The sequence below is a fragment of the Crocuta crocuta genome, unplaced genomic scaffold, assembly GCF_008692635.1.
Source record: "Crocuta crocuta isolate KB4526 unplaced genomic scaffold, BGI_CrCroc_1.0 scaffold35, whole genome shotgun sequence".
NCBI classification, from domain to species: Eukaryota; Metazoa; Chordata; class Mammalia; order Carnivora; family Hyaenidae; genus Crocuta; species Crocuta crocuta.
Window position 1 is genome coordinate 2,225,202 of NW_027530625.1, and position 27,377 is coordinate 2,252,578.

General features: G+C 51.6%; 4 protein-coding genes across 13 annotated transcripts in view; 2 read left to right on the forward strand and 2 right to left on the reverse strand.

Moving 5' to 3' along the window:
* Window positions 1–8,100, forward strand: WDR38 (WD repeat domain 38). 5 transcript variants are annotated; one of them, XM_077768209.1, is made up of 9 exons: window positions 1–120; window positions 651–771; window positions 2,071–2,187; window positions 2,268–2,365; window positions 2,733–2,813; window positions 3,033–3,161; window positions 3,240–3,389; window positions 3,789–3,836; window positions 7,853–8,100. In XM_077768209.1, the coding sequence occupies exons 1-9, from the start codon at window positions 52–54 to the stop codon at window positions 7,859–7,861; spliced, it is 822 nt and encodes a 273-aa protein (XP_077624335.1). In that variant the 5' UTR covers window positions 1–51; the 3' UTR covers window positions 7,862–8,100. The 5 variants fall into 5 exon arrangements, with proteins under 5 accessions (XP_077624335.1, XP_077624333.1, XP_077624336.1 ...); XM_077768207.1 differs by lacking the exon at window positions 7,853–8,100 and adding an exon at window positions 3,949–4,380; XM_077768210.1 differs by lacking the exons at window positions 3,033–3,161; window positions 7,853–8,100 and adding an exon at window positions 3,949–4,380.
* RPL35 (ribosomal protein L35) lies at window positions 4,384–8,701 on the reverse strand. Its single transcript, XM_077768212.1, has 4 exons — window positions 8,639–8,701; window positions 8,094–8,230; window positions 6,369–6,450; window positions 4,384–4,566 (listed from the first exon to the last, which is right to left on the reverse strand). The coding sequence occupies exons 1-4, from the start codon at window positions 8,639–8,641 to the stop codon at window positions 4,417–4,419; spliced, it is 372 nt and encodes a 123-aa protein (XP_077624338.1). The 5' UTR covers window positions 8,642–8,701; the 3' UTR covers window positions 4,384–4,416.
* A 4,675-nt stretch (window positions 8,702–13,376) lies between these two features.
* On the forward strand, window positions 13,377–21,249 carry ARPC5L (actin related protein 2/3 complex subunit 5 like). Its single transcript, XM_077768220.1, has 4 exons — window positions 13,377–13,544; window positions 17,783–17,855; window positions 19,286–19,462; window positions 20,701–21,249. Exons 1-4 carry the CDS (start codon window positions 13,396–13,398, stop codon window positions 20,761–20,763), a joined length of 462 nt encoding a protein of 153 aa, XP_077624346.1. The 5' UTR covers window positions 13,377–13,395; the 3' UTR covers window positions 20,764–21,249.
* A 1,169-nt stretch (window positions 21,250–22,418) lies between these two features.
* Window positions 22,419–27,377, reverse strand: part of GOLGA1 (golgin A1) — a 49,925-nt gene continuing 44,966 nt past the window's right edge. For 3 of the 6 annotated variants that reach the window (XM_077768218.1, XM_077768215.1, XM_077768216.1), the window contains 4 exons: window positions 27,118–27,177; window positions 26,390–26,617; window positions 25,805–25,891; window positions 23,355–24,832 (listed from right to left, as the gene is read on the reverse strand). In XM_077768218.1, coding sequence (XP_077624344.1) covers window positions 24,752–24,832; window positions 25,805–25,891; window positions 26,390–26,617; window positions 27,118–27,177 — 456 coding nt within the window. In that variant the 3' untranslated portion in view covers window positions 23,355–24,751. Of the gene's footprint in view, window positions 22,495–23,354; window positions 24,833–25,804; window positions 25,892–26,389; window positions 26,618–27,117; window positions 27,178–27,377 lie in introns of those variants that run through there. The other 3 variants (XM_077768219.1, XM_077768217.1, XR_013336106.1) reach the window with 2 other exon arrangements.

A 27,377-nucleotide genomic window follows, 5' to 3' on the forward strand; every position in this document is an offset into this window, starting at 1 on the left:
ACCCGCGCCCGCCTAGGAGGGAGCCCGTCCGAGCCTGGCACCCTGGGGCCCATGAACAGCGGGGCCGCAGGGACGCTGGCCGTGGGGAGAGTGAAATTCTTCGGCCAGCACCGTGGGGAGGTGAGGTCCTGCTGACTCTAGGCTCCTGGCTTTGGGTCTAGAGTGCTGCCTTATTCTATCTAGTGTTCTCTCACCCCCAGCTCCAGAATGGGGTTAGAGATTCTAAGCTCTGGTTTTAGAGAGGGCGCACTAGATGACACCAGTGTTCTTTTGACTTTGGCTTTAAAATGAATTCAAGGCTTAGATTTTCAGTTCCTAGTTCTGGGCTCCAGCTCTACCATGGGCTCTTGGCTCTGGGGTGCCAGGCTCTGGTTCTAGAGAAGGCTCCAGCCTCTACCTTCAAGGAGGACTCTTGAGTTTCAGGCCCAGGTTTTACAGGGTTCCAGAGAATGGCTCCAAGTTATTGGCTCTGACTCCAAGAGTAGCTCCTGCATTCTGGGCTCGAGCTGTAGGGTGAGATTTGAAGTCTAAGCTCCAACCCCAGGCCTGTGGGAGCAATGTTTAGGGCTGGCCCATGAGTCTGGGGTCAGGCATGAGCAGACAGGTGTTTCTTGCTCCAGGATGGGACTACTTTTGTGCTCTCCTTCCAGGTCAACTCCTCTGCCTTCTCTCCTGATGGCCAGAGGCTGCTCACAGCCTCTGAAGATGGCTGTGTGTATGGCTGGGAGACGCAGAGCGGGCGGCTGCTGTGGAGGCTAGGTGGCCATGCAGGTTGGGCTCCTCGGGCTGGATGTGGAGACCAAGGCCCACGGGTCTGTCTGGCATTCTGCAGGGCTTATCACAATGCACTCTGACATCTGAGCAGGCATCCATGCAAGACAGCCTGGACAGGGCTGGGGCAGGAGGGCAAGGACACAGGACCTGGTCTCTGGGGCCTCTGCCAGACCTGGATTTAGACCTTTTTACTGTTTTTTTTTTTTTAATTAAAAAAATTTTTTTTGAATGTTTTATTTCTGAGAGAGTGTGAGCAGGGGAGGGTCAGAGAGAGAGGGAGATACAGAATCTGAAGCCGGCTCCAGGCTGAGCTAGCTGTCAGCATAGAGCCCCACGTGGGGCTCGAACCCACGAACCGTGAGATCATGACCTGAGCCAAAGTCGGACACTTAACCGACTGAGCCACCCAGGCACCCCTAATTTTTAATTTTCAAGTAGTCTCTATGCCTAACATGGGGCTCGAACTCACAACCCTGAGATGGGGTCACATGCTCTACTGGTTTGAGACAGTCAGGCACCCCAATCCTGCTGTTAAAAATTATTTTAAAATATATTTACCATCTTAACCATTTTTAAATGTTCAATTCAGTTGTGTTAAGTATGTTCACTGTGCAGCTAGTCTCCTAAACTCATCTTGCAAAATGGAAACTCTATACCCATCAAACTCCCATTCATCCCTTCCTCCAGCCCGACAACCATTTTTCCTATTTCAATGAATTTACTCTAAGTACCTTGTGTAAGTGGAACCATCCAGTATTCCTTTTCGTGACTTAGCAGAATGTTCAGCTATTTAACCACTTTTTTTACTGTGTTTGTTGTCATGTTGCCTCGATTTCCTGCTCTTTAGAATGGGGGCAGTGGCTATCCTGTGGGATGAGACAACGTAAGCAAAGTGCCTAGCACTGAATAAGGACTCAGTAGATAGAACTATTACAATTATTACTGAAACAAGAAAAAAAGTCTGATAAATCACAGAGTAGACTGACTAATGTTGTTAATAAGGGAAGTCCAGGGCTGGGGAGCTCAAAGGAGGCAACAAACCCAGGCTGGGCTCTCAACAGGTTTCTGGAAGGTGCCTGCATTTGCTTTTGGCATTGATTTTACAAATGGGCAAATTAAGGTTGGGTGTTCCAGGGCAAGTCATGGAAGTTCAACTTGCCAGGTGGCTGGAGGATGAGAGGGTTAGAAAGCGGTGAGGAGAGGGGAGGTAGGTGATGAGGCTGGAGAGATTAGCAGGGGTCATCGGCCTGCAAGGTGGAGGGCAGCACCGTTTCCTGACCACGCCTGCTTACCCAGGCCCTGTCAAGTTCTGCCGCTTCTCCCCTGATGGCCGCCTGTTTGCCACTACCGCTGGTGACTGTACTATCCGCCTGTGGGATGTAGCAGAAGCCAAGTGTCTGCATGTCCTGAAAGGTGAGTGTGCTGGATCGGACTAGAACCAAGCAGCCAGGCCTGGGTTTCCTTCTAGACCCTGCTGTATCTTGTTCCACCAGGTCACCAGAGGAGCGTGGAGACAGTCAGCTTTAGCCCGGACTCGAAACGACTGGCATCGGGTGGCTGGGACAAGCAGGTGGTGCTCTGGGAGGTGCAGGTATGTGGAGGGGCGGCCAGAGCGAAACCTGGGGCCTGGAGGAGACCCCCCAGTGGCCCCGGAAAGGTTGTCCCACTTTCCCCACTGCCTATGCCCATACCTAGCATGCAAGATCCCCTTGAATTTGACTGCAGCTGTACCCCCAGCCACACCACTCCTCCTGCCTCAAGACATCTGTTCCTGAGGGTCACACGGCCTGGATTGCCCTCCTCTCCCATCAAAGCCCAGGTAGCCTCCGCAGACCCTGTGTGACTACATTACTCAGGCAGCCCCAGGAAGGCCTGGTCTGACCCATCTGAGGCCGAGAACCTGGCACCGCAGGCTTCTGGGCTACCCTCCAAAGCTCAGGGCTCTCTCTCTCCTGCAGTCTGGCCAGATGCTGCGCCACTTAGGAGGGCACCAAGACTCTGTCCAGAGCAGTGATTTCGCACCCAGCTCAGACTCCTTGGTGAGCCACATACCCACTTACTCACTTGGGGGCTGAGCAGTGATTAGAATTCCACACCTTGACTGGGTGACTCTGCTCTTCTGAGCCAGTCCCTGTATCTGCAAGATGGGGAATTCAGCAGGGCTCAGAGATAGTGCTTGCTTCCTGAGCCTGGCCAGCCTAGGAACCACAAAGGTGGGCATGGGCTAGCTGGTTCGTGCTCACAGCAGATGTGTGCAGGCCACTGGCTCCTGGGACTCTGCTATCTGCATCTGGGACCTGCGGATGGAGACCACAGTGACCCACCAAAAGCTGGAAGGCCACAGTGGCAACATCAGCTGCCTGTGCTACTCAGCATCTGGCCTCCTGGTGAGCTAGGTCACCCTGGGCTCCAGGCTGGCCCCTACTGGCCCCAAACCCATGGGCTTAGAGCTGTCTGCTGTCCAGGCTTCTGGCTCCTGGGACAAGACCATCCACATCTGGAAGCCTTCCACCAAAAGCCTGCTTGTTCAGCTCAAGGGCCATGTCTCCTGGTTGAAGAGCATAGCTTTCTCCCCTGATGGATCACAGTTAGCCAGCGCTGGCTACTCCCATATGGTAAGCACCTCGGCCCCCCACCAGGCCTGTCCTCCTGGCAAACTCCTAACCCAACATCCTCCTTTACCACAGCCCTCAGCACAGTCTAGAAAGGTCCACATCCTATTTGCCCTAAACAGGAGGGTGACAAGGACAGAACCCAGGTGCCCACCACTTCTGGGCACTAAGGTCCACTTAGTGACATTAACATTTCTAAGACACAACATAGCTTTAGGGAAAAAGGAATTATACTGCACTGAATTTTTACATCAGATTATGCGGGGTATGTTAAATACGCCTCACAGACAACAAAACCCAGACCAAGAGGTTAAGAGGTTGGCTGGGACTCAACCCAAAGTGATTTCAAAGATGCCAGACATGTGGGGTGAGGCCTCCCCCGCCTTCTGCTTATTATTCCAGGTAAAAGTCTGGGACTGCAACACAGGAAAGTGCATTGAGACCCTGAAGGTAAGTTAAAACCTGTGGGTTTAACACCCAAGGGTGTAGGAAAAGGCCTGCCAGGGGAGGTTGGGAGCAGGCAGGACTTGCATTCCCAGAGCCCAGTGAAGTGTTTCGGCAGGGAGTCCTGGATGTGGCCCATGCCTGTGCCTTCACCCCGGACGGGAAACTCTTAGTGTCTGGAGCTGCTGATCAGGCAAGATACCAAGTCCGCTGCAGGTCAAATCACCCAGAGCCTCCACATATAACGTCACCATAAATGGCTCTCAGATCCCAAGCCGGTCTCTCCCTGCAAAGGGCGCATGGGACCTGGCAGAACAAGCCCCTGAAAGGACAGTAAGGGAAGCGGCACACCATGGACCCGAAGTAACCAGAACAGAGCTCCCAAGAGATCCCTGTGGTCAGGACCGTCATGGTCCCACGCTGGGGCTGCCAACAGCCACAGGCAGGCCCGCCAAACCACCCCCTCCAGGCCCCTAATAACCATAACCAGGGCATGCCAGCCCACCTCCCCAGCACGGTTCGCTGAAACACCCACAAACACGAAGCAACGCCAGCCAGTTTGTTTGTGTTTTATTGATGCCTGTGTTCAGGCCTTGACTGCGTACTTCCGCAGCGGGTACAGCCGCTCCTTCCGCTGCTGCTTCTTGGTCTTCAGGTTTTCCTCGTGCTTGTTTAACCGGCGACGCATGGCACGTGTCTTCTTGGGCCGCAGATCCAGAGGCTTGTACTTTTTACCCTGGGTGATGGGAGAGTGACGGGAATCTGAGCGCCAGGGTTTAGAAGCTACCGTGGCAGCTAAGGAAGCCCTCGAGGCTGGAACTAAGCTGCTGGAGGGCACAGGGAAGATGATGGAAGTGCCTGAAGGAGGCTGCTGGAGGGAGTGTGGAGGTTAATGTGTAGACCTGAGAGTGAGGAGATGTAGGCCAATGTAGGAGAGTCGGTCCAGGAGGGGACTGAGGCCCTGTGCTGGGTGCTGCCCTAGTGATGAATCAGACATGCTTAAGGAGCTCCAAGCCCAGTGGGTAAGACCGGACAGCTACCAAGTGGCTGGTCGGTGGGGAAGAGGAAAGAGATTAAGGAATCTTCCAACTAATGACTGGCAAAATAGCCTAGAAAGCAAGCAATTTGAGCGAACACCAGTTCCAAAGGGAGAAAACAGGGTGCACAAAAACCCTGAAGAATGACAGCTCAGGTGCTTTCTGGGAACTGCCAATAGTCCGGGGGATGTGGGGTGGTGGGGGGACAGGCACAGGGCGGCAGTGTGTGAGCTAACAGGGGGAACAGCCTCAGGGCAGAGAACTGCAGAAACAAGTTGCGCAGATAAGCTCAAAGATGGGGGATTTGGGGCACCTGGGTGGCTCAGTCGGTTAAGCGTCCAACTTTGGCTCAGGTCCTGATCTCACGGTTCATGCGTTCGAGCCCTGTGTCAGGCTGTGCTGACAGCTCAGAGCCTGGAACCCACTTTGGATTCTGTGTCTCCCTTTCTCTCTGCCCCTTCCCCACTGACTCTCAAAAATAAGACATCAAAGTTTCAAGCCCAATTCTCAGAAAACCCAATTCTCACACACACAATGTACACACATCCAGGGAAGGTAGCTAACCCAGGAACACCAAGGCGGCATTTTTTGACAGGCCAAAGCCTCCAGCTATTCAAACACTAACTTGGATACTGATGTGAAGCCATTTTGCAGATGCACTCAAAGCCCCCAATCAACTGACATTGAGAGAGACTGTCCTTGATAATTTGGGTGGGTCTGATCCAATCAGCTGAAAGGCCTTTAAAGCAGGGCTGAGACTCTCCCCCAAGAAATTCCAACCGAGGACAGGCACTTCAGCCTTGTCATGTGAGTTCCAGCCTGCCCATGACCTTCTCTTCCTGACAGCCAGCCCTGCTGATTTTGGACTTACCAGCTAAACCCCATGATCACATAAGCCAATTCTCTGTATTAAGTCAAGTGCATGTATACACACATATAAAGTCTCCAACTGATTCTGCTTCACAGCTTGAGCCCTGGTAACATTAATTTTAAGGACAAGACCAAAAAATGGCTGTGAAAATGCTAAGCTGAAAGGCCACCTGCGCAAATCTCCCAGGAGCACTCAATTCACCCCTCCCCAAGACAGGGTTTGGAGTGTAGATCCAATCACTCCGTTAACTGCAGGCCTCTGGGCGACTTAACCTCTCTACACTTGAGGTCCCCATTCAGGTGCTTGAAAGTGACAGACATAGTGCTAGCAAGACAAAACACTGGAAGTTAATTCTCACAGAGTGCTCAAACTCACTCAGCTGGTAAGGCTGGATTCAAAACCTAAGGCTCCAGCCAGACTCTCTGTTGATTTCTTGACAACTGCAGCCCCGAGGAAATGCTGACTAGTGCAAGCTGCTGGTTAGAAAGCTAAACCAGGCACAAGTTGGGAAGGCTCTGGAAAGCCCAGGCCCACGCAACCCAGTGGAAAGAGCCTCTTCATACGAAGGGAGGGCTGGAATTTTGTCCCTGCAGCTAAGCATCCCTCTGACTCTCCCCAACCCAGACTCACCTTGTAGAATTTCCTGAGGTTCTCTTTCTGTGTCTGGTTGATGACGGTGAGAACACGGGCGATGGATTTCCGAACAACTCGGCTACAAAGCAGAGACATCAGTGAAGGTGGTGGACACCTACAGTACCCCCCTCCCCCGCATCTCATTCAGGACCTCAGATGTCCTAAAGCAAAGGTGCATTATTCCCCACCAGCTCATCCATATTCATGCAAGAGGCGCCTAACCCAGCCCAGGAGGAAGGTATTCTGGGGGTGAGGCCAGGAAGACTCCAGAAGATGGGCATCCCTCGAGTGGGGACAGGATGGGCCAGCGTGCCCAGTGCTTCTGAGGAACTATTCAAGTATTCATTGAGGAGAGTTAGAAGGCAGATCGGGAAAGACCTTCCATCCCAGGCCATAATATATCCTGAGAACCATGAAGACCTAACCAAAGCCAACTGTGGGAAATCGTGGCACAAGCTGGACAAGTTTAAGGAGTCACAGGAAGGGACACTTGGGAGGGAGCAAAAAGACATGCAAAAAGTGGGCCATGGAGAGAAAGGATGAACATAGGATGAGGCTGGGAATAAGTGGTTTGTAGTCCCGTTTGACAGGAGGCATGTTGGGGGATGGAAGAAGGGTAAACACAGTTGGTAAACATAGCCTTTTTTTTCTTTTCTTTTTTAAATTTATTTCTGAGAGAGAGACATGGCGTGAGCAGGGGAGGGTCAGAAAGAGAGGGAAGACACAGAATCTGAAACAGGCTCCAGGCTCTGAGCTGTCAGCACAGAGCCCAACGCAGGGTCGAACCCACAAACTGTGAGATCATGACCTAAGCCGAAGTCAGATGCTTAACCGACTGAGCCACCCAGGCGCCCTGGTAAACAGTCTTGAGGTCAGCAAGCAACTTGCTTGTGTGTTCCCCAACTCATCCAACCCCCTTCCAGCACTGCAGGTTGGTTGTTGGGGGCCCATCTTATAGAAAAGGGAAACCACCACCAACGAACTCTGGGTGGGCAGTCAGCACACCCATCGGATAGGACAGGACAGCATGTGGCAAAAAGGGGAATCTGCACCCAGTTCCACAGACTCCAAACCCATGTCCCTTTCACAAGTCCTGATTCTTGATCCAAAATAAGTCAGAAAGTCAACGCCAATGCAAGGGAGAGGTGGGTGCAAGGCACCCATCTACCAAGTGAGGGAGGAGGGCAGGGGGAACAAGTGCTGGTGGAAGGTAGGAGAAAAGGGTTCAGTTAAGCTTTTCAAGGCAGCGTTAAAAACGGGCTGCAGGGGGACACCTGGGTGGCTTAGTCAGTTAAGCATGTGACTTCCGCTCAGGTCATGACCTCACAGTTGGTGGGTTCCAGCCCTACCTCAGGCTCTGTGTCCCTCTTTCTCTGTCCTTCCCCTGCTCTCTCTCTCTCTAAAGTAAATAAACATTTAAAAAAAAAAAGGTTAAAAAAAATAAAGGGGCTTGAAGGACAACCTGTTCTTTCTCCAACCAGAGAAGCTAAGCAAGGGCACTACAGGAAAAAGGACAAAATGGTCAAACGCAGAGAAGAGGAAAACCACACAGCGGTGTGAGCGCGAGCCTGGAGAAGCGGGTTAGGAAGGACAGGACATTCCAACCCACGGGTCCATGAGACGGACTTTTCCCTTAGCCAACTTCGAAAACTCTAATAATCCTTCCGACGCACAGGTGTCCCCCACACGCAGAAAACCGTGGCCCAGCTGCCCCTCACTCACATCTTGGAGAGCTTGGAGGCTGCCCCGCCTGTCACTTTGGCGACGCGCAGCTGGGACAGTTCCACCTTCAAGTCTTCCAGCTGTTTCAGCAGCTCCTCCTTCTTCTTGCCGCGAAGGTCTCGAGCCTTAATCTTGGCCTGTGCACAATAAAGGGTTTGGGTCAAACACCTGGCAGGGCTGTCTCCCCCTCCTCGCCTGCGTCGTGGCCAGGCCCCGGAGGCGCGCGGCGGGCCCAGCACCCCTCCCCTAGGGCAGGGAAACTGAGACCCCCGCGGGCGTGCCCTCGCCCAGGCCCGGCACGAGGCTGGGCCGCTGCCCCCATTCTGCAGACGGAACGACAGAGGCGCCGACAGCGCGAGCTCACCTCTCCGGGCCCAGGCCAACAAGGCAGAGGGCGGGAGACCGGCTGTGGCGGCGCTAGGCCACTCGGCAGGGCGCCTTACAGGCCCGGCTGACAGATGGAACCCCAGTGCTCACCTCGAGCTCCCCACCCCAGGCCCCGAGCCCCACAGCGCGGGGATGTCACCCGATTCCACCATCCTCACCATGTCTGCAGAAACCGCCGGCGCCGAAGGGAAGAGGCCGAAGGAAAGAGGAAGAGGGCGGGGCTGACCTCTACAACTACTGCCGGGTGGCGGCGGGCGCAACCAATGGCCCCGCAGCGAGGGAGCCCTAGCTCCGCCCCTCACCCTTCCCACTGTCCCGCCGCGGGGAGTGCTTGGGTTACAGCGCGCCCGGCGCCGCTCGGAGGAGCTGGAGATCCGCACCTGGGATTGCTCAGGTCTTCATCGTCTCCTGAGCAGAGCAGTTGGGGAAACCGAGGCCCAGGGTGACTGGCAGCTTCCCGCAGATGGCACAGTGAGGACTCGAGTTCGTCCATTCAGTCATTTACTCGTTCATTCATTCATTCATTCATTCATTCATTCATTCAATAGACCTTTGCAGGTCGACCCGTTTGTGCTGTTTTGAGCTGGGCGCCAGTGTCATGGGGTTGGAGGGGATGAGGTTTGTGGGTTTTCAAAGAATAATGAACACGGCTTCTGCCTTGGAGGAATTTAAAATCCAAAGTGACTGGGGAGAGGCGGGACACCATAAACGTTCTAGTGGAGGCAGCATGTGGCCAGGGAAAGAGCATTCAGGGCCTTTATTTTAGTGAACACTGACCGGTTTCAAATTCTTGCTCTGTTGCCTCGTGTTCGCTGAGACTCTTGGCAGATCCCTTCCCCTCTCTGAGTCTCAGTTTTCTCACCTGTGAAATGGGTATTTTTTGAGGCTTAGGAACATGGAAAACTCTTAGAACAAGATCTAATGCATAACAGTTGTTCAGAGTATCATTGATATTAATAATCCCAGTGGAATGAACACTTAAATTGGGCCCTAAAAGTTAAAGGAGAATTCACAAAGCCGGGAAGGTGCTCAGGCTTTCTGGCCAGGCAGTTAGTTTCATTGTTGTCCCATCCAGCAAATGTGAATCACTCTAGTGTCACTCCATTGCTGTGAACAAATATGCACCAACACCTTTTAGAGCACTAAAGCCAGGTTGTCCCCTTAATGCTCCAGGGACCCTTCTTCCATCCCTTTATGGGGTTCTAGCAGTGAGCCTTAGCTTTGGGCTAAGTTGGGATACTCTCTCCCTTTTGTGTTCCAAGCTTTCTTTTTGTTCCTGTTTTGTTGTTGTTGTCTTTGTAGTCTTCGTTTATTTATTTGGTAATTTCTATGCCCGATGTGGGGCTTGAACTCACAACCCTGCGATCGAGTCATGCTCTTCCAACTGAGCCAGCCAAGTGCTTAATATCCCCACTTTTCTGTGCAATCTTCTTTCTTGAGCCCCAAATATACTGAATTAAAATGTTTATGGGCCCAGGGGGTGCCAGGGTGGCTCAGTCAGTTAAACGACTGTCTCTTGATTTCAGCTCAGGTCATGATCTCAGGGTCCTGACATTGAGCCCTGCCTCGGGTTCCATGCTGAGATTCTCTCTCCCTCTCCCTCTGTCCCTTCTCTACTGGCACATGCACTTTCTCTCAAAAGAAAAAAAAAATTATGGGTCTGTCTCTACAGCCAGCCCGGAAGTTCCCTCCCGGTAGAACCTTGACTGACACCTGACTTAGCTTTATCTACTCTCCAGGCCCAATACATGGATGCTTGTTGGATGAATGAATTAATGAACCTTGTGCAGACCACGGCTTCCAAGAAGTAGATGGGTGTGGGGCAGAGGGCAATCTTGACATGGATTAGTCTTGAAAGAAAGTTAAATGGTGCAAAGGGACTTTGCTTTCCAAATGCTTATAGTTCTTTTAGAAATAATGATTATGTGCATCTTTCTGAACTTGGAAGTCATCTGTTACTCCGTTACTCCCTTGTTTCCTTTCATGCCACATCCAACACACCAGCAAATTCTGCAGCTTCTGCTTTCTCATAATAACGTAACATCTTCCCACCACTCTTATTGGCACCTGCGTGGAACACGAGCTAACCATTGCCTGTCACCTGGACTGTCGGTGTCACCTTTTAAATCACCTCTCTAGCTCTTATTCCCATGTATTCTCTCTCTCTCTCTCTCTCTCTCTCTTTTTAATGTTTTTTATTTATTTCTGAGAGAGAGAGACAGCATGAGCAGGGGAGGGTCAGAGAGAGAGGGAGACACAGAATCTGAAACAGGCTCCAGGCTCTGAGCTGGCTGTCAGCACAGAGCCGGACGCGGGGCTTGAACCCACAAACTGTGAGATCATGACCTGAGCCGAAGTCAGACACTCAACTGACTGAGCCACCCAGGCGCCCCTCCCATGTATTCTCAATACAGCTGTTAGAGCGACCCTTTTCAAGCTTTAGTCAGATCATGTTACCGCCCAGAGTTTCCAGTGTTGTCCCATAGGTTAGACCACATCCTTCCCTCAGCCTGCAAAACCTTACAGCATTCCCTCCATCCCTGGCTTCCATCTCACATCTTCTCTTGTGCCCCACTAGGACCTTTCTGTTTCTGGAACATGCCACACCTGCCCTGTCTCTGGGCCTTTGCTTGGCTTCCTCCTTCACTTCCTTCAGGTCCCTGTGTGTCACCTCCTCAGGGAAATCTCTCCTGACCACTTTATCGAAGACACTGCCAGGCACTGCATGGTTTTATACCCTCAGCACACAGTCATCCCTGACATAGTATGGATTTTTAAAATTCTGGCTCCCTAAAAAAAAAAAAATTCTGGCTCCCTGACTGGGAGATCCATTATTTCGTTATTTCATTCACTAGTTTATTTAGGGGCTATTTCCTTACATGTAAAGGCATTTTAAAAATAATCCAACATAGGCTCCGAGCTGACAGCACAGAACCTGACTTGGGGCTCGATCTTCCGGTTCATGAGATCATGACCTGAGCCAAAATCAAGAGCCACACACTTGACCGACTGACTGTGCCACCCAGGCACCCCTAAGATGGGCATCTCTGGTTTAAAGTTCATTCTGCCCAGGATGTTCTGGGGATATAAATTTCTGCTGTCTTGTGGGCTGCCTGGGTCACAAAGATTTCTTTCAGGGAATGGAACTGAAAAGACAGAAGGGCTTTGCCTGTTTCCAGGACCCCTGAGATTTTTATTCAGCACTTATTTCCCAGTGTAAGAGTCTGGATCTTTAGCACCCGAGATTAGGAAGCCTCATAATCTGGCAATAATTTTTTGATATGTACAAGGTTCAATGAGCATTTGAAACAATAAAAAGGAGTCGTACTTCATGAACTATTGACCTTTATTAAAAACAGTACAATTAAGGGTGCCTGGCTGGCTCTGTCAATAGAGCACGCAACTCTTGATCTCCAGGTTGTTAAGTTCCAGCCCCATGCTGGGTATAGAGATTGATGTGAAGTGTTGGGGTTCAGAGCCCACGGCCAAGAAAGAATTCTTGAGATGTCTTTGGTGCAAAACGGTGGTTTTATTAAAGCGCAGGGACAGGACCTGCAGGCAGAAAGAGTTGCACTGGGACTGTGAGTGACTGATTACATACTTGGGAGTTGGGGGAAGTAAAGGCAAGGGGAAGTTTCCAAAAGGATTTTCATATGCTAAGAGACTCACAGGATTCTGGAGGCCTAGCTGTTGTCAAGCTAAGGTTGTTTTACCCTCTAGCAAAGCATTAACATTAAGATAATTGGGTTTCTGGTAGAATATTGTACTCTGCCTGCCTAAAGTATTTGTCAATAGGCTGTAGGCTATAAGAAAATTTAATTTTACCTACATTTTCTTTTGCCTTTGTTTCCCATATCAGAGATTACTTAACAATAAAATCTTTTTTAAAAAGTACAATTCTATGAAAACAAAGACCCAGTTTAATTTAAGGTTCGGGCCTATTAACAGAACCCCTCTGCTAGCAGCCCAGACACTCAATCTTGGCACCTCATAGACCTTCTTGACTCTGCACTACGTACCTCCATCATCCCCCATTTCCTACTCTGGGGTTTCAGCTTCCTACTTTTCCAACCAGGACAGCTACTCAGCCCCCAGCACCTCACTCTTTCTAGGAGTCAGGATGGGGACCACAGGGTCATCTCCCTCGCCTCCCACCCGCCAGGCCTAGGGACCCATGGTTGCCTAGTCCAAATGTTTTCATCGTCCTGTCAGCACTCTGATACACTTTAAACATCTATAAAGTCTCCCGGTCCGTTAACAATAGAGTCACTATCTACAAGGCAGAAGCGACTTCCTCCGAACAAGGTGGTGGCGTTCAAGTCTCCTAAGAATTAGGGCTCCCAGCTCGGCCCCCCGCCCCCATCCCGTCATTTCCAGAGGCAGAACCACTACTCATCCCTCAGGACTCAGCTCGAAGTTTTTTTTTTCCCTCAAAGAAGCCCGCCCAGCAGTCGACAGCCAGGAACCTTCTCCTCGGGGCCCCATGCCCCCTCAGTCTGGGTAGTGAGTGATGACCCCCGCGTCCGCGGCTATGCCGGCGCAGGCCCCTTCCAAGGCCAGGGGCTCTTCGGATTCAGGAGGGAAGCCGAAGAACGAGCGCAGTTTATGACGTCCACGATGTGGGGACCTTAAGCGGGGTCGGGGCGCCCGCTTCTCAGACCGCAAGACTGAAGCTACCCGAAGATGAAAACCTCGCTGGAGGCCGTGGGGACGGCTCCCAGGTGGATTCTCTTGCGCTTCCAGCCAGTCTCCTATGGGGCCCCACCCCTCCCGCCCACCGGCACTTCCGGTTCCGGCGTGGCCCGGAAGTGGGCGGGCAGCGGCGTCTGCGCGCGGAGGAGGTGGAGGAGGCGCCCGGCGGCCGCTTCCCGCCCCCGAGCCTGAGCCGGTGCCGNGCGGGCGCCGACTCCCCGCCATGGCCCGGAACACGCTGTCCTCGCGCTTCCGTCGGGTGGACATCGATGAGTTTGATGAGAACAAATTCGTGGACGAGCAGGAGGAGGCGGCGGCGGCGGCGGCCGAGCCAGGCCCGGACCCTAGCGAGGTGGACGGCCTTCTGCGGCAATATCCTTACTCGGCGCGGGGGCCCGGGCTCCCCTCAGGCTGGCCTCCCTTCTGCTCTCACCCCGGGGCCCCTGAGGTCCGTCTTCCAAGTCCCTTCCGAGCCGGCTCCCCTCGGACCGGGTTCCCTCAGCGCGGGTATCCCCCCTTCCCTCCGACCCGGGCTCCGGCCCTCCCCAAGCAGCGCGGCCCCAGGACCCTGGTGGACCCGCCGGCTCGCTGACCCCTGAGGCAAGCCCGACGCGCCTACCGCCCGCAGGCCCCGCACCCCTCCGCGAGGCCTGTCCTCTTCTCCCCCTGTCTCCCCTTCTCCTCAGACTGACCATGCCTTGGGCTCCCCCATCACTCCATTGCCTCCCTTGCAGGAAATGGGGACATTCTCGAGCTTGATGGGCGGGAGGGGCCGAGGTGAGCCCCCGCTGAGTAACTGAGCGGCCTGGGCGGCTCCCGGGCACTGTCCTCTTGGGCCGGATTGCAGCACCTCGCGAAAATAGGTGGGTGGATGGCTGCGGGGAAGAAGGGACCCAAGGGGGAGCGAAGGCTGCAGCCCCAGCCCAGCCCTAAGGTCAGAGATCGTGCACCTCCCACCCCAGAATCAGTCTGACCCTCCAGCTTGATGCCACTCTTTTTCACCTGCCCTCAGTTCCCTATGAACACGTTGAGCTGTGGACCTTGATGGTCTCAACCACGTTCAACAAGTGAGTTTGGGCTCCCTCCCGGCAATAGCCTTCTTGTGCAGGAAGCGGGGGGGGGGGGGGAAAGCAGTAGTTAAGAGCTAAGAAAAAACAGTATGGAGTGAAAGGTAAAAGTAGAGCCCCATGACTGGAAATGACTATTCCTGTGACCACAGAGAGCAAGCATTTAGAAAACAAGATTAAAAATAGAGGTGGTTGTCACAGCCTGCCCGGTCCCTTAGCAGTTTGAGCACAGGAAACTGACTTATTCTCACAGGAAGGATTTTTCTTTATTCAAATGGTGTTACAGGAAGTGCCTGCCCCTCCCCCGCACTTGCCAGGGCAGGGTTGGAGGCTCATGCTGTATATAAATCAGGTTCTGAGTATTTAATCAGTTGACTCAGCTTGGGAAGTCAGGCCCATGGACTACCTCAGGGAGGAGTCCTGCCGTGTTCCTCCAACGTGCCTTTGAAACAAAAACCCTCAGACTTTCTTTGTTTGAACAGGAGTGGGTTTTCAACAGCAGGGATTCACACTTGTACTTCCTGCCCCATCAGGATCACCCTGTTTACCCCACTGGTGAGACAGGGTCATGAGAAGGACCCTCCTGAGGGAAGGTTGATTCTGCATTATGGTGCAGGACCTGGCTTATGGGCAGGCAGTGTCAGAAAGGCTCCAGGGTCGGGCCTATGGCCCAGAACCATCTGGGGATGGGGAGAACAAGGTCTGGTTATCTGAGGTCTTGGTCCTGATGCTGCAGGGACTCGCTGAAGTCCTCTCCTGGTACGCCCCTGACGAATGATTCTTTGAGGCTGCTTGGAGGCCTGGGTTTAGCACATCCAAAGGGTGCACTTCCTCCACTAGTGGCAGTGTCAGAAACCTTGTTCCATGGACAGTATACCTCTTGGGATTGGGGAAAGGGAGGTTAGCAATGAGAACTGAAATCCTAGCAAATGTGGAGCCCAGGGAGGGAGGAGGAAGGAGAGCTAGTATTTACTGAGTCTGTACCATGTAACAGATATTGGACTTATACTGGATTATTGAATTTAAACTATAGAACATGATTCTAATAGAAGAGTCTTTGAACACAGGCCAGAGGAAGGGGTAGAGGTTGATTGATTGGAGGGGGAAATGTAAGGAGGAAGAGGAGGCCTGTCCTGCTGTATAGGGAGTCAAGTCATTGTAGGAAATCAGGCAGATGAAATAGAACATGGGCTGGGTATCCCTGTAAACCTCACGCTGTCATGCCATAGCTATGTGACATCATACCCTATGAACCTCAGCATCCTCTTCTGTGAAAAGGAAGGGAACCATGCTGGCCTTATAGGTTCATGGGAGCATCACTGAAAGACACTGCAGAAAACTTCACAGTGCTGGGCACACAGCAAGTGTCCTAGACATGCAGCTTTGGTCTGTGGGTAGAGTGGAAGCAGTGGATTAGAGAAAGACCTTGGCTTTGGATTTGGGCATACTTGGGTTTGAAGGCCGGCTGGACAGCTTAATTTTGTGACCTTGGGTGGGTCATTTCCCTTCTCTGAGCGTCAGATTCATTGCCTTGCAAATGAGAACAATGATTCTTGTCACAGAGGATTGATAGCAGTAATGAGATGACATAGGAGAGCACCTGGTACAGGATAGGGATTTTAAATAATTTTATTTTTATTTTTATTTTTATTTATTTCTAGGAGAGAGAGAGAGAGACAGCATGAGCAGGGGAGGGTCAGAGAGAGAGGGAGATACAGACTTTGAAATAGGCTCCAGGCTCTGAGCTGGCAGTCAGCACAGAGCCCGACGCGGGGCTCAAAACCATGAACCGTGAGATCATGACCTAAGCGAAAGTCGGACGCCCAACCGACTAAGCCACCCAGGCGCCCCCAGGATAGGGATTTTAAAGTATCCCTTCCTTCTCTTCCTCACTTTAGAACCTTCTGGTCCTCAGGAACGGGGATCTGCCCAAAGCGATGGTTTTGAACAATTTTGCACTCTCTCCTCCCCCTGAAGATATTTGGTATTGTTTGGAGACATTTTGATGATCACAACTTGGGGAATCCTGCTGGAATCTAGTGGGTAGAGGCCAGAGATGCTGCTAAATATTGTGTAATGCACAGGGCAGACCTCACATCAATCATGTGGTCTAGAATGTTAGTGGAGACAAGGGGGTGCATTCCCCAGCCTGTTCTCTGAGCTGAGCTCTGAGGCCCACTGAATAAATGCTGTACCCTCTCTGTTCCCCAGATCTCCCCAAGCTGCTAAAAGCCCCCTACCTATCAACATCTATAGTGAATGCCTGGTAGATTGGCACTACAGAGATAGCTAAAGAGTGACCCTTTCTGCCCCTGGGGACTAGTTACCCTGCCCTTCCCCATCCATCTCCTAAGTGATTTTGTTTGCTAGCCATGCTGGTTAGTGAAGAGAGCCAGCCTACATTTCTTTAAGCTTCTGAGACTCTGCTCATTGCTCTGGGATGCCAAATCAGAGAACAGTTTTCCAAGGTAGAAGTTATCAGTGGCTGATACCAGACTAGCCCTTGCTTGGCTGAGGAAAAAGAATTCCAAAGCCAACAGACTCAGGGGTGGTCTGTGGAAGGTGGATCAGGGCCCAGAAGGGGCCCGGGAGCTCGGCTGGAGTGGCTCCTGAGTGGTATGGGCCCAGCTCAGTCAAGATGGAGCCCATGCTCTAGGAAAGACGGGACTAGGCGTTGCTCCGGAGGCTGTGTCTGTTCACATGTAGGTATCACTGCATGAACAGGAGTAGAGACCTGATTGGGCAGAAGCCATTCCTTGTTCTATTTTTGAAGCTTTTTGGCTGAAGCCAGTATTTCAGATGAGGAAATGAAAGTTGGCTGATGTAATTCAGTTTAAAATAGGTGTCACCTTTGGGGACCTAACCTAGATTGTTATTTTCTTTTGAGTGTGGTGTATTTGGAACTCAGCATAGGTGTCAGGATTGCAACTAAGGTTGCGGGGACGGAGAGGATCAACTCATATTTGGGGAGAAAAGCTTCTTTTAGATTAATCTCCTTCCCAATAGCAGCTGGGACCTCACAGACCTACGTAGGTCTTAAACAATAGAAGTTTTAGCACATCTTAATTTCTTTAGCAGTTTAACTGATAAAACATTGGATTAAGATTTAGGAGACCTCCCACTGTGCCTTCTTTTTCCTCTTTTGAGAATTAAGATAAGAATGATAGCCGAGCACTGTTGTTAGGACCCAGCCGGGCAGACCTGTGCCCAGTATCAAGCAGGTGTGAGTGAGCTCGGTAGATCTTGCTGCAGGTCACCCTGAGAGGGCACCTGTTTCCAGGGAGGGAAGGAGTGTCCAAATGTGTTTTAGGGGGCGGCAGAAGGAGGGGGTTGCACTGTTGGCAGAGGTGTCCCCTGCTCTGTGGCTCAGGAAAGCCACAGGCTCCTCTCTGAACAGGCTGTGGCCTCCTGAAAGCTGCAGTAGGACGAAGATGGATGTGGATGTCACTTGACTCTTCTCTCTCGAGCTGTTTTTGAAATGAGTTCATTAATAAAAACATGGACATGCTTGAGCCTAGCCATCCTTAACCGGTGGTGATGCACAGGGGACATGCTTCGGGCATTCCACGCAGCCTTGCGGAACTCTCCCGTCAACACCAAGAATCAGGCCGTGAAGGTAAAGGGGGCTCTGCTGCAGCTTTGTCGGGTGGTGCTGGGACCAGGGCTGTGGTCGTCCATGTCTTCAGCTGAGTGTGACCTCCCTGGGGCTTCAGACGTCTATTTAGTGTTACCATCAGTGAGTATCTACTAAGGGAGTGAGTTGGCACTGGGCAGTGCTTCATGGAAGCCTCCTGGCTGGCACTCCTGACATCACAGCTGCCAGTGTTTACAGTAAAAGCTCCCCAAAGAAACATTCACTCCTCCCCAGAGCCTCATGGGGTGAGAAGTCGGCCCAGCCCTTGCTGCTTAGCAAAACTATAAATTAGCTTGCCACTTGGGACTTAGCAGTGTTTCTGCTTTAAAGGTTATTGAATAGGCTTTATTTGCATAAGGATTGTCCGTGCTTTTAAAATTTCCTGCCTTTTAAAAACAAGGTGAGAAGATACATCTGTGCTTCCTGCATCACAGCTATTTAGAAGCTGTCCTAAATTTGGTCCAGGGAAAGGGGTCTCAAGCTGGGGTTTTGCTATCTTGTGGCAGCACCTTGAGGTAATCAGTGGCTGCACCTTTCAGGCAGAGGGAAGTGGCCTCTGTGTTCCCGGGGTGAATGCAGAGGGAAGCTGCAGCCAAGTAACCCTGTTAAGAAAATAGATCCTCAGGGGTGCCTGTGTGGCTCAGTCCATTGAGCGTCCGACTTCGGCTCAGGTCATGATCTCATAGTTCGTGGTTTTGAGTCCCCCATTGGGCTCTGTGCTGACAGCTAGCTCAGAGCCTGGAGCCTGTTTCAGATTCTGTGTCTCCCTGTCTCTCTGACCCTCCCTTGCTCATGCCATCTCTCTCTCTCTTTCTCTCTCTCTCGCTCGCTCTCAGAAATAAAGAAAACATTTAAAAATAAATAGGTCTCCACAGTTGTGATCTTGTGGAATCTGAGGCTTTGCAGGTACCCTCAAAAGCAGTGACTCTTCTCTCTGGTAAACCACTTACTCCCCCCAAAATAAGTGGAGTAACTTATTGGTATAAATAAGAGATATTTTGAAAAAATTTTTTTAATAACTTTTTTTTTTTAAACATTGTATTTTTGAGACAGAGCACGAGCTGGGGACGGGCAGAGAGAGAGGGAGACACAGAATCTGAAACAGTCTCCAGGCTCTGAGCTGGCTGTCAGCACAGAGCCCAACATGGGGCTCGAACCCATGAACTGTGAGATCATGACCTGAACCGAAGTCGGACGCTTAACCGACTGAGCCACCCAGGCGCCCCTGAAATTTAGATCAATAGGGAATTTTAGCTCACTTAGTTTTTAACCATCCCAGACAAATTAGAAATTGGGCAGTGTTTCTAAACAGTTCTGACCACTTGGTTTGGTAATTCTCTGCTAGTCTTGGAGGACATGGATGTGCCTGGGCCGTGGCTCTGGGCGTCACTCCCTTTCTCTTTCCTTTACAGGAACGAGCCCAGGGCGTGGTGCTGAAAGTGCTTACAAATTTTAAGAGCAGTGAAATTGAGCAGGCCGTGCAGTCACTGGACAGAAATGGCATTGACTTGCTAATGAAGTACATTTATAAAGGGTTTGAGAAGCCCACAGAAAACAGCAGCGCAGTGTTACTCCAGTGGCATGAAAAGGTAGGTGAATACACTGCCCATGCGGTCCTAGGGTTCAAATCTGCAGGCTAGGGTTCCCACAATCAACATGGGACAGTCTGATTGTCATAAGAATAAGGGGCCACACCTAAAACAACCTAGGACATCTGATCACTTACTTTTCCCATGGAAGCACCTGGTAGGGGTTCACTGTCAACTGGTAATTGCAATTGCTTTAGCTGCTGATTTATGCCAGGCATGTCATGGGGATGGGTGACTTGGCATGGGAAGATAGACAGGGAGTCCCAGGTGGGAGGGAGGCAGGCTTGAAACTGGGATTTCATGACTTGACTTGCATGGGTGGAGGCAGCTGCTTTGCACTGGTGGAGGTGGTGGTTGGAGGGTCTTCGGGATGCAGGCTGAGCCCCCAGCTAACTCTAAGCGCTTCCTGCTCTGCTGCAGCCTCACTAGGCCAGAGAAGGCAGTGGCAGGAACCTGGATGTTCACTTAATAAGGCCTTCATCTACCTGAAGCATAAAAAGCTGTGCCTGTCCTTTGTTTCAGTCGTTGTAAGAGCAAGGCATTTCACCTAGCCTGTGTCCTGTGTGCCAGTGCGCCCCTGCCCTGTAGAGCTACAGGAAGCCTGCACATCAGTATAGGAAACCAGGTTGTTAACTAACACAGTATCTGGAACTCAGTAATAGTTTTGAGGGGTCAGCCACTCTGGCAGCCTTGGTGCTGTGGTGGCCTTTGGTCCTGCTGTGGGGTGTGCTGTGCCTCCTCTGTCGGGAGGGGACCCCCCGATTTGGTAGGGGTGCCTCTGGTACTCAGGAATTGAGCAAGCCCTCTGTGTGGTGGGGAGGCCAGGCCCTTTGGTCCCTTTAGGGCAACTTGGTGCTGAGCCCTGCTGGCATTTCTGAGGAGGGCTCAGGGAGGCAGCTATAATGGGCTTGCGTCTATTTAAGTGTCCAGGGCAGTACCGGCAGGCTGGAAACAGCTTGTCAGAAAGGGAAACTTAGGGGGCTGTGCTGTGCATGTGCTTGGTAACAGGGTTCTCGGGCCCAGTTCTGCTGGCCCGAGCTAGCAGCTCTTCGGGCCTCTGGCTCCAGGACAGGGCTCCATGCCTAGAATGTGGGCTCTCTCGTCAGCTCCTTAACTGGAGGCAGGAACCCTTTTTCAAGAGGGTCTGACACGGTGGGACCTAGGTCTGGGAATGCTGATCTGATCTCCCCTGGCCAGCCAGGTCTCATTTGACGCCTTTCCTTTTCCTGCCCCCACAGGCATTAGCAGTAGGAGGACTAGGCTCCATTATAAGAGTTCTTACAGCAAGAAAGACTGTTTAAAAAAAAAAAGGACTCATGTTACCTTGAGGAGAATTTTGGATGCACAGGCTGATGAAGAAGGGACTGACAATGGACCATCTTCCTAGGAACTCCCAGCTAAACTATTTCAGGACATGCATCCGCTGAAGTGTATTTTATTTTCAAGGTGGAGGGAGAAATCGTCTGTTTCCTAAATCCTTTGCAGGATCTGATAGTCTCTGCCTTTGTCCACAAGTAACACAGAACTGACATTGCAGCTGTGTCCTGGAGTGGCTGGCCAGCGGTGGCCAGGTGGACCTGTGCGCGCTGCCTATTTAAAATGGGGGAGGGACGACGTGGGCAGGTACAGATCCAAGGGCTGTGGTAAAAGGGAGAGCTTGTTTTTTTGAAGTAGGAAAACTTCAAGGATTTGTACAGACATCCCGCCTTCCCAGAGAAGACGGGCTCTCTTGGGTTCATTGTAAAGTGCCTGCTGCATCAATAAAGCTCTTGGCTTATTAGTATGTACTTTGCGTTGTGTTTCATGTATGTAAAATGAGTAATGAACAGACGGTAATGAATGGGGTGTGATGTGGAGGGGTGGGCGGGTCCCTGTGGCACTGTCCCCAGGGAGTGAGCGCGGCAGTCTGGCTCTCTCGCCCACAGCAGGACCTCGGGCCTGGGCTCAGCACTGCTGGCTGCTATGGAGAGAGATTTTGCCGAATAACTGTTTATTGGTTTTACTCCTTTTGATTTGTATGTAATTTTGGAGCTTATTTAATTTAATAAAGTGCAAAACATTCAATACTTGATCTAGGCTTCCAAAGTCTTTAGTTTGTATGACTGCAACTTGGAGTCTTGGGAGTGTGTCCCAGAAAGGCCTGCTCACCATCTCCTGACTCTGACTTGGGCTGTGTGGCAGGAACACTCTTAAACAAGTTTTTTTACTTTTATCCTTTTTGTTTTGTTCTGTTTTGAGAGAGGAAGAGAAAGGGAGGGGCACAGAAAGAAGGAGACCAAGGATCCGAAGTGGGCTCTGTGCTGACAGCAGAGAACCTGATGTGGGGCTTGAACTCCCGAACCGTGAGTTCATGACCTGAGCCGAAGTCAGATGCTTAACTGACTGAGCCACCCAGGTGCCCCATTAAACAATTTTTTTTTAAAGGATTAAGAGCCAGAAACAGGTAGCAATCAGCCTATACGAATGGAACATTTTGTTCCTTGTAACCGCTAGCAGCCAGCTTCTTTGAAGAGCACAGATGTTTTTCTGGCCTTTTTAGCACGTGTAGCTGTGGTCTGCATTCAATTAAAGGGTCCCCCTGAGATTTCTGAAGCTCTTCCTGGTCCAGTGGGCCTTGGCGATAGACACTGGCCAAAGTGACAGTCCTTTCAATTCCTCTGCAGAAGCTCCACTGCTTCTGGGAGGTAGGACTAGGCTGCTGGCTTCATTAAATTACATACATTTACCTAAACCTAATCTGGGGAGAATCTGAAAGACAAAGGTTCTATAGCTCCTCCCCTCCCTTTGTTTTTTACTCACTAGGTTACTGGTTTGTCATAAAAGGATATACTCAAACAGCCAGATGGGAGGGATGCATAGGGGAATGTATGGGGATTCCCACAGATTCCGAGCATGCCACTCTCCCCACATCTCTGCTCGTGAACCCAGAAGCCACTCTCCCCACCTCTCTGCTCACCAACACGGAAGCCATTCTCCCCGCATCTCTGTGCTCACCGGCCTGGAAGCTCTGTTCTGTAGTCCTTGAAGTTTGCCTTGAAGTATTAAACATGAGACTCAATGTACTAAATTTCATTAGACTATCCAGTAAAATCCACTGTAGTTGCATCTGGATTAAAGAGCTTTAATCAAAAAGGGACACCACAAATGGATTTTCTACAGCAGTCTTAGATAATACAGTTCCTATTTACAACGTGGAGAGAGATCCAAATCTCATATAAAGGGCTATACATACTGTCTATCACAGAACCTTTATACAAGTAAAAGTGCATTAAATCACTTAGAATATTTACTCCACTCTTCCTCTTAAAGCTGCAGGAAATTCATCATGCAGGAGGAAAGCCTAATCAGAATGAATCCTCCCTAAGCAAGTAGAGGCCGAGTGACGGGTCCCATAACTACACCTAAAGCTGCCGGGGACACGGGTGGGCAGGGGGAGACCTGCTGCAGGGCTGGAGAGGCCACAGCAGAGCGGGACGGGGCTCCTGGCGCCGGGTCGGGGTCCTCCGGTGAGCCCTGAACCACCCGATCTTGGGGAGTGTCCTGGGACAGCTAGAAAAGGCGCCTCTTCCCCAACTTACGGGACGGAAAGCATTCCTATTTTGTGTCCCCACCAGGTAAGTGGAAAATAATATGCCAAACAAGGGAAGCCATCTGCAGGGAGGAGCCACAGAGGAGGTAGGTAACTGGAGAACGGGCCACTCGGTGGCAGACAGCCTAGCTGGGATGACAGTGACACTGCCCTTGCTTGGTACTTCCAAGTCTGTGGAAACGTAGCAGGTTAACTGCAAACCCTTGTCTTGCTGTGAGATATGTTTTAATAGATTTTTAACCCTAAGCATTTTTGAGAAACAGAACTTCACATCATTGGATAACTGCAAATAAATTTAGGAGCTCCAGTTATTAACTTATTTTATTTAACCAGTAAAACTTTTGTCAAACGAAATCAACAGTTTCTCTTTAGATTCCATACTGTGGATTATCCAGGGCAAGCACGTTCCCCTTTCCTTAAGAATAATAAGAGTTTTTAAAGGTCCCTACCAGAGCCATCTGTGCACCGTCAAGTACTGTAGCCGGCTGGGGGCCGTCTGGATGCCACAGACATCTAGGGTGTAGTGTCATCTGAAGTATACAGGGGCAGGGTTAGGGACAGAGACGGTGGCTCCCGCACAAGGCAGACAGCCTCCCGTGTTGTGGTCAAGGACCCGGAGGTGGGGGGCAGGGGCGGCGGCTGCTTTCTCCAAATGGAGCAGACTGTCCTTAACCGCAGCAAATGTGTGATTAGTATTTGCTCCGTCTTAGGACACAGAATTCAGAGCAAAACAAATGAAATACCACCACTGCTTCAGAAGGACATAGAGACCACAAAATGCTAGTGAAATTAAAAAAGGGAAAGGAATCCCAATTTTAGAAATAATTTCCTCTTGATGCTCTGATTTGCCTTTAAGAACACCAGTTAAATGGATTTTATAATACAGAGACGTGTTTATAATAGCGAAGAATTTTAGCTATAAAAAATAGTTTAAAACGGTTTACCAGCAACCTATCCAAGACAAGTACATTCATTAAAAAGGCAATTGAGTGTATTTGGTGCTAAGGATCTTTTTTATGTATTTGCTAGTTTTCTTCAGTAAAATGAGATACTGTCAGAAAGTTGCATATTCATTAATCCACACTGGCCCCAGAGTACCTTAAAGATGTACCCATCTAAAGTTCTGGGTGGTTTGAGAAACAGGGTGAAATAATGTTTTCTTGAGAGGAAGGGTTAAAAAGCCTCTTCTAACTCATCTGAACCCAAACATGCTGACAGGGGAGGGGAATTTTTAAAAGCCACTCCCAGCGAGCTGGCTCTCTGTGGCAGAAGCAGGTGGGTCTGGCCTGCCGGGCACCATTTCAAAGGGGTGTCTTTCCGTCCACCGTCAGCACTACGTGGCGGACTGGTGCCTCCTCTCTGACCGATGCTGAGGGCTTCAGCTTTAAGTGCGAACGTGAACAGTTAGAGGGTTCAGGTGCAGATGGGTGCTGGCCGGAGCTGGGAGCTTAGCAGCACTGTGGAAACGTGGGTAGTGCCAGGACCCTCCCGTTTGGTGAGCACAATGACACAGGATCAGCCATCCTGAGGTTCAGATCAGTCTGTTGGGAAGGGGGCCTTTAAGTCTTGTAAACAATGTTTTGACGCTTGTACAAAATACTGCAGTTACAGTGATTAAAAACCCACCCAGACTGGTGTGTCAGTGTTCTTTTCACAGAAAAAGTGTCATCGCATGGAGATCCATCTGCCGGGATTTCCACCTAGGACCACGGGATCCGAGGGTTGGAGATGGACGGCCGGATGCTGCCCTTGGGAGCTGGCTTGGACCCAAACCACGACATCTGTGTTGGAAGCAGAGAGGGCTCCTGAGATGAGCCTCGGGACTAGGTGCAGAGGAAGCTGAAAGCGCCCTTCCCTGCCCCCTCCCCGCCCCTGCCGCAAGCACGCAGTGAAGATGCTGGCTGTGGGAACCAGTCTGCAGGGCCCCGGGCCCATTCTAAGTATGGGAGGGAAACAGGAGGAAACACGGAGTTGATGAGAAAAAGGCAGTAGAACTGTACGTAATTCTTCCTTAAAATATTTTTTTGTTCTATTGCTTCTGCAGGTACTTTCTGAATATTTTATTTATTGGAGAGAGAAAGAGAGCGCACAGTGAAGGAGGGGGAGAGAGGAGAGACAGGATCCCAAGCAGGCTCCATGCTGTCAGTGCAGAGCCTGATACGGGGCTCAAACTCACAAACTGTGAGGTCATGACCTGAGCCGAGATCTAGAGTCGGACACAACTGACTGTGTCACCCAGGCACCCATGAATATTTTATTAAAAAAAAAAAAGGGGGGGGTGCCTGGGTGGTCAGTGGGTTGGATGTCAGACTTTGGCTCAGGTCACGATCTCATGGTTGTAGGTTCGAGCCCCGCATCGGGCTCTGGGGCTGACAGCTAGCTCAAAGCCTGGAGCCTGTTTCGGATTGTGTGTCTCCCTCTTTCTCTGACCCTCCCCTGCTCGTGCTGTCTCTTTCCCTCTCTCAGAAATAAATAAAACATTAAAAAAAAAAAAAAATCTGGATGCTGGGCCAGACCTGGGGCTGTTGATGTTAGTGGTATCAGTGAAAGTGCTCTGGAAACACAAGGTCTGTTGGTGGGTACAGCGCAAACGCGTGTGCGCAAAGCACATCCTCCGTAAATACGGCCCGAGGGGAGTCTGCCATCCGATAGCACTTTCTAGGCGGCAACTGCCACTGTGCGTGGGCTCACCCACCAGTGCTGGGATTACTAACTAGTTTCTAAGAAGCAGACAGCAGGCCGGGGAACCCTACCTTATACTCCAGGGTTTCTTTGAGCATGTTCTCTTCCTCTTGTGAAAAGTTCAGCAACACTGACACAGCTTTTATCAGGTGAAAAGCCTGAAACAAAGTACGTTTTGCTGCCATGGGCCTTGGTGTGGTGGATGGTGGGGGGGATCGGGGTGTGTGCTCCCCACTGGTTAGCAAGACCACGTGGAGGGTGAAGCTGGGGTTTCTTAGGTCTGACGACAGGGACAGTTCTTTCTCTCCCCTCCATCTTTTCCCCCGGGAACTGGCGAGATCCCTGGGATACCCCCCTGGCAGCCACCCTGCCCTTGAGCAGGACGCGGGAGCGCGGGGCAGACTGTTCCCCGGACTCCAGCCTCAGCACCTAACCCATGTGGCCTCCCAGGGGCTGACTCCCTGCTTGGCCCCCACCTGCCGGCGGCACCGTCAGCAGGTCAATGCCAGCTGGAGGAATGACCGTAAGTGCCCACACTGGTGGTCAAATGGGAACACGGGAGAGGAAGATAGAAATGCGCTTGGTGGGAAGCCACACGAGGCTTGGACAAAGGAGCCAGACACTCAGGACCCAAAAGGCAACTCAAAAACCTTTACCTCAGACTCTCGACAGGACATGAATTTTAAAACCACGTGTTTAAGGTACTCAAAGTTGATCTCGCGGGCATCAGTCAGGTCAGCATTATTCGTGACGGAAGGAGCCATGTTGGGCATCTCGGGGCCGGGCTTCTCTCGGACCTCAAAGAGCTCACTGTCGGGTTTGATTTTCTGAAAACCCAACGGAGAGATGCTGGCCCAAACCCCTCGAGACAGTCTGAAAGCCACCTGGGAGAGTCGCCGGGCTTGAGCTGTGCGCTCCCAGTTCCACCACCCGCCCCTGCACGCGGTGGGGTGAAAGGGCCCCGCCTGGAACGAGGTGCCCGAAGAAGGCTCAGCCCCGCCCAAGCTGCAAGCGGGGCGGCCCCTGAGAGGGGGGAGGGGGTCGTCTGGGGAGGTTCAGACGTTCCCTGTACCCGTACCCATGCTGGGACGTCTGTGGGGCTGCGAGCACCCCACACGGGGCAGAGGTGCCGCTCCCCTGTCTGGGCCTGGCACTCTGATGCTCGCGGACTTCTTAGCCCGCAGACGGGCCCGGAGTCACAGTTACTCCAGAGGTAGGTTCAAGCTGGCAGGGCCACCATCGCACCAGCCAACATGTGGCTTCCCAGAGACCTCTTGCAATCAATCAAACGGTGGGGAGGAGAGCACTGTCAGGCAGCGAGGCACCCCCGGGAAGGCCAGACAGCCAGGGACGGCACAGGCAGGGGGAGAAGAGGGGCACTTACCAGTTCCTTCTGCAGAGTCTTTTTGAGTTCCAGCATCCTCTGCTGCATCTGCTTGATGGTCTGAGACAAACCCCGCCCCCCGCAAAAAGCCACTCGTTAGATGCACATTTCCCCGTCTTTAAGGTGCAAAGGACAACAGAACAGCCAGCCACCTCCTTGGGGGCCCGTACACCTGTTGTAAGACCCTGCCCTGTCTCCTGAGCGGCTCAGCCGGTGCTTCATGCCCGGGGCCCTCTTCCCTCCTTCTTGCTGCTCTGCAC

Bases quoted from the DNA above. Each gene is read 5' to 3' on its own strand.
- WDR38 (XM_077768207.1), top strand. From the start codon at position 52: ATGAACAGCGGGGCCGCAGGGACGCTGGCCGTGGGGAGAGTGAAATTC. The intron at 121-650 runs GTGAGGTCCTGC...CTCTCCTTCCAG, and splicing joins TCGGCCAGCACCGTGGGGAG to GTCAACTCCTCTGCCTTCTC. The intron at 2,366-2,732 runs GTATGTGGAGGG...TCTCTCCTGCAG, and splicing joins TGGTGCTCTGGGAGGTGCAG to TCTGGCCAGATGCTGCGCCA.
- ARPC5L (XM_077768220.1), top strand. From the start codon at position 13,396: ATGGCCCGGAACACGCTGTCCTCGCGCTTCCGTCGGGTGGACATCGAT. The intron at 13,545-17,782 runs ATATCCTTACTC...GTGGTGATGCAC, and splicing joins GTGGACGGCCTTCTGCGGCA to AGGGGACATGCTTCGGGCAT. The intron at 17,856-19,285 runs GTAAAGGGGGCT...TTTCCTTTACAG, and splicing joins CCAAGAATCAGGCCGTGAAG to GAACGAGCCCAGGGCGTGGT.
- RPL35 (XM_077768212.1), bottom strand. The intron at 6,451-8,093 runs GTGAGTGAGGGG...TCTGCTTTGTAG, and splicing joins GCCTCCAAGCTCTCCAAGAT to CCGAGTTGTTCGGAAATCCA. The intron at 4,567-6,368 runs GTGAGTCTGGGT...CCCATCACCCAG, and splicing joins ACCTCAGGAAATTCTACAAG to GGTAAAAAGTACAAGCCTCT.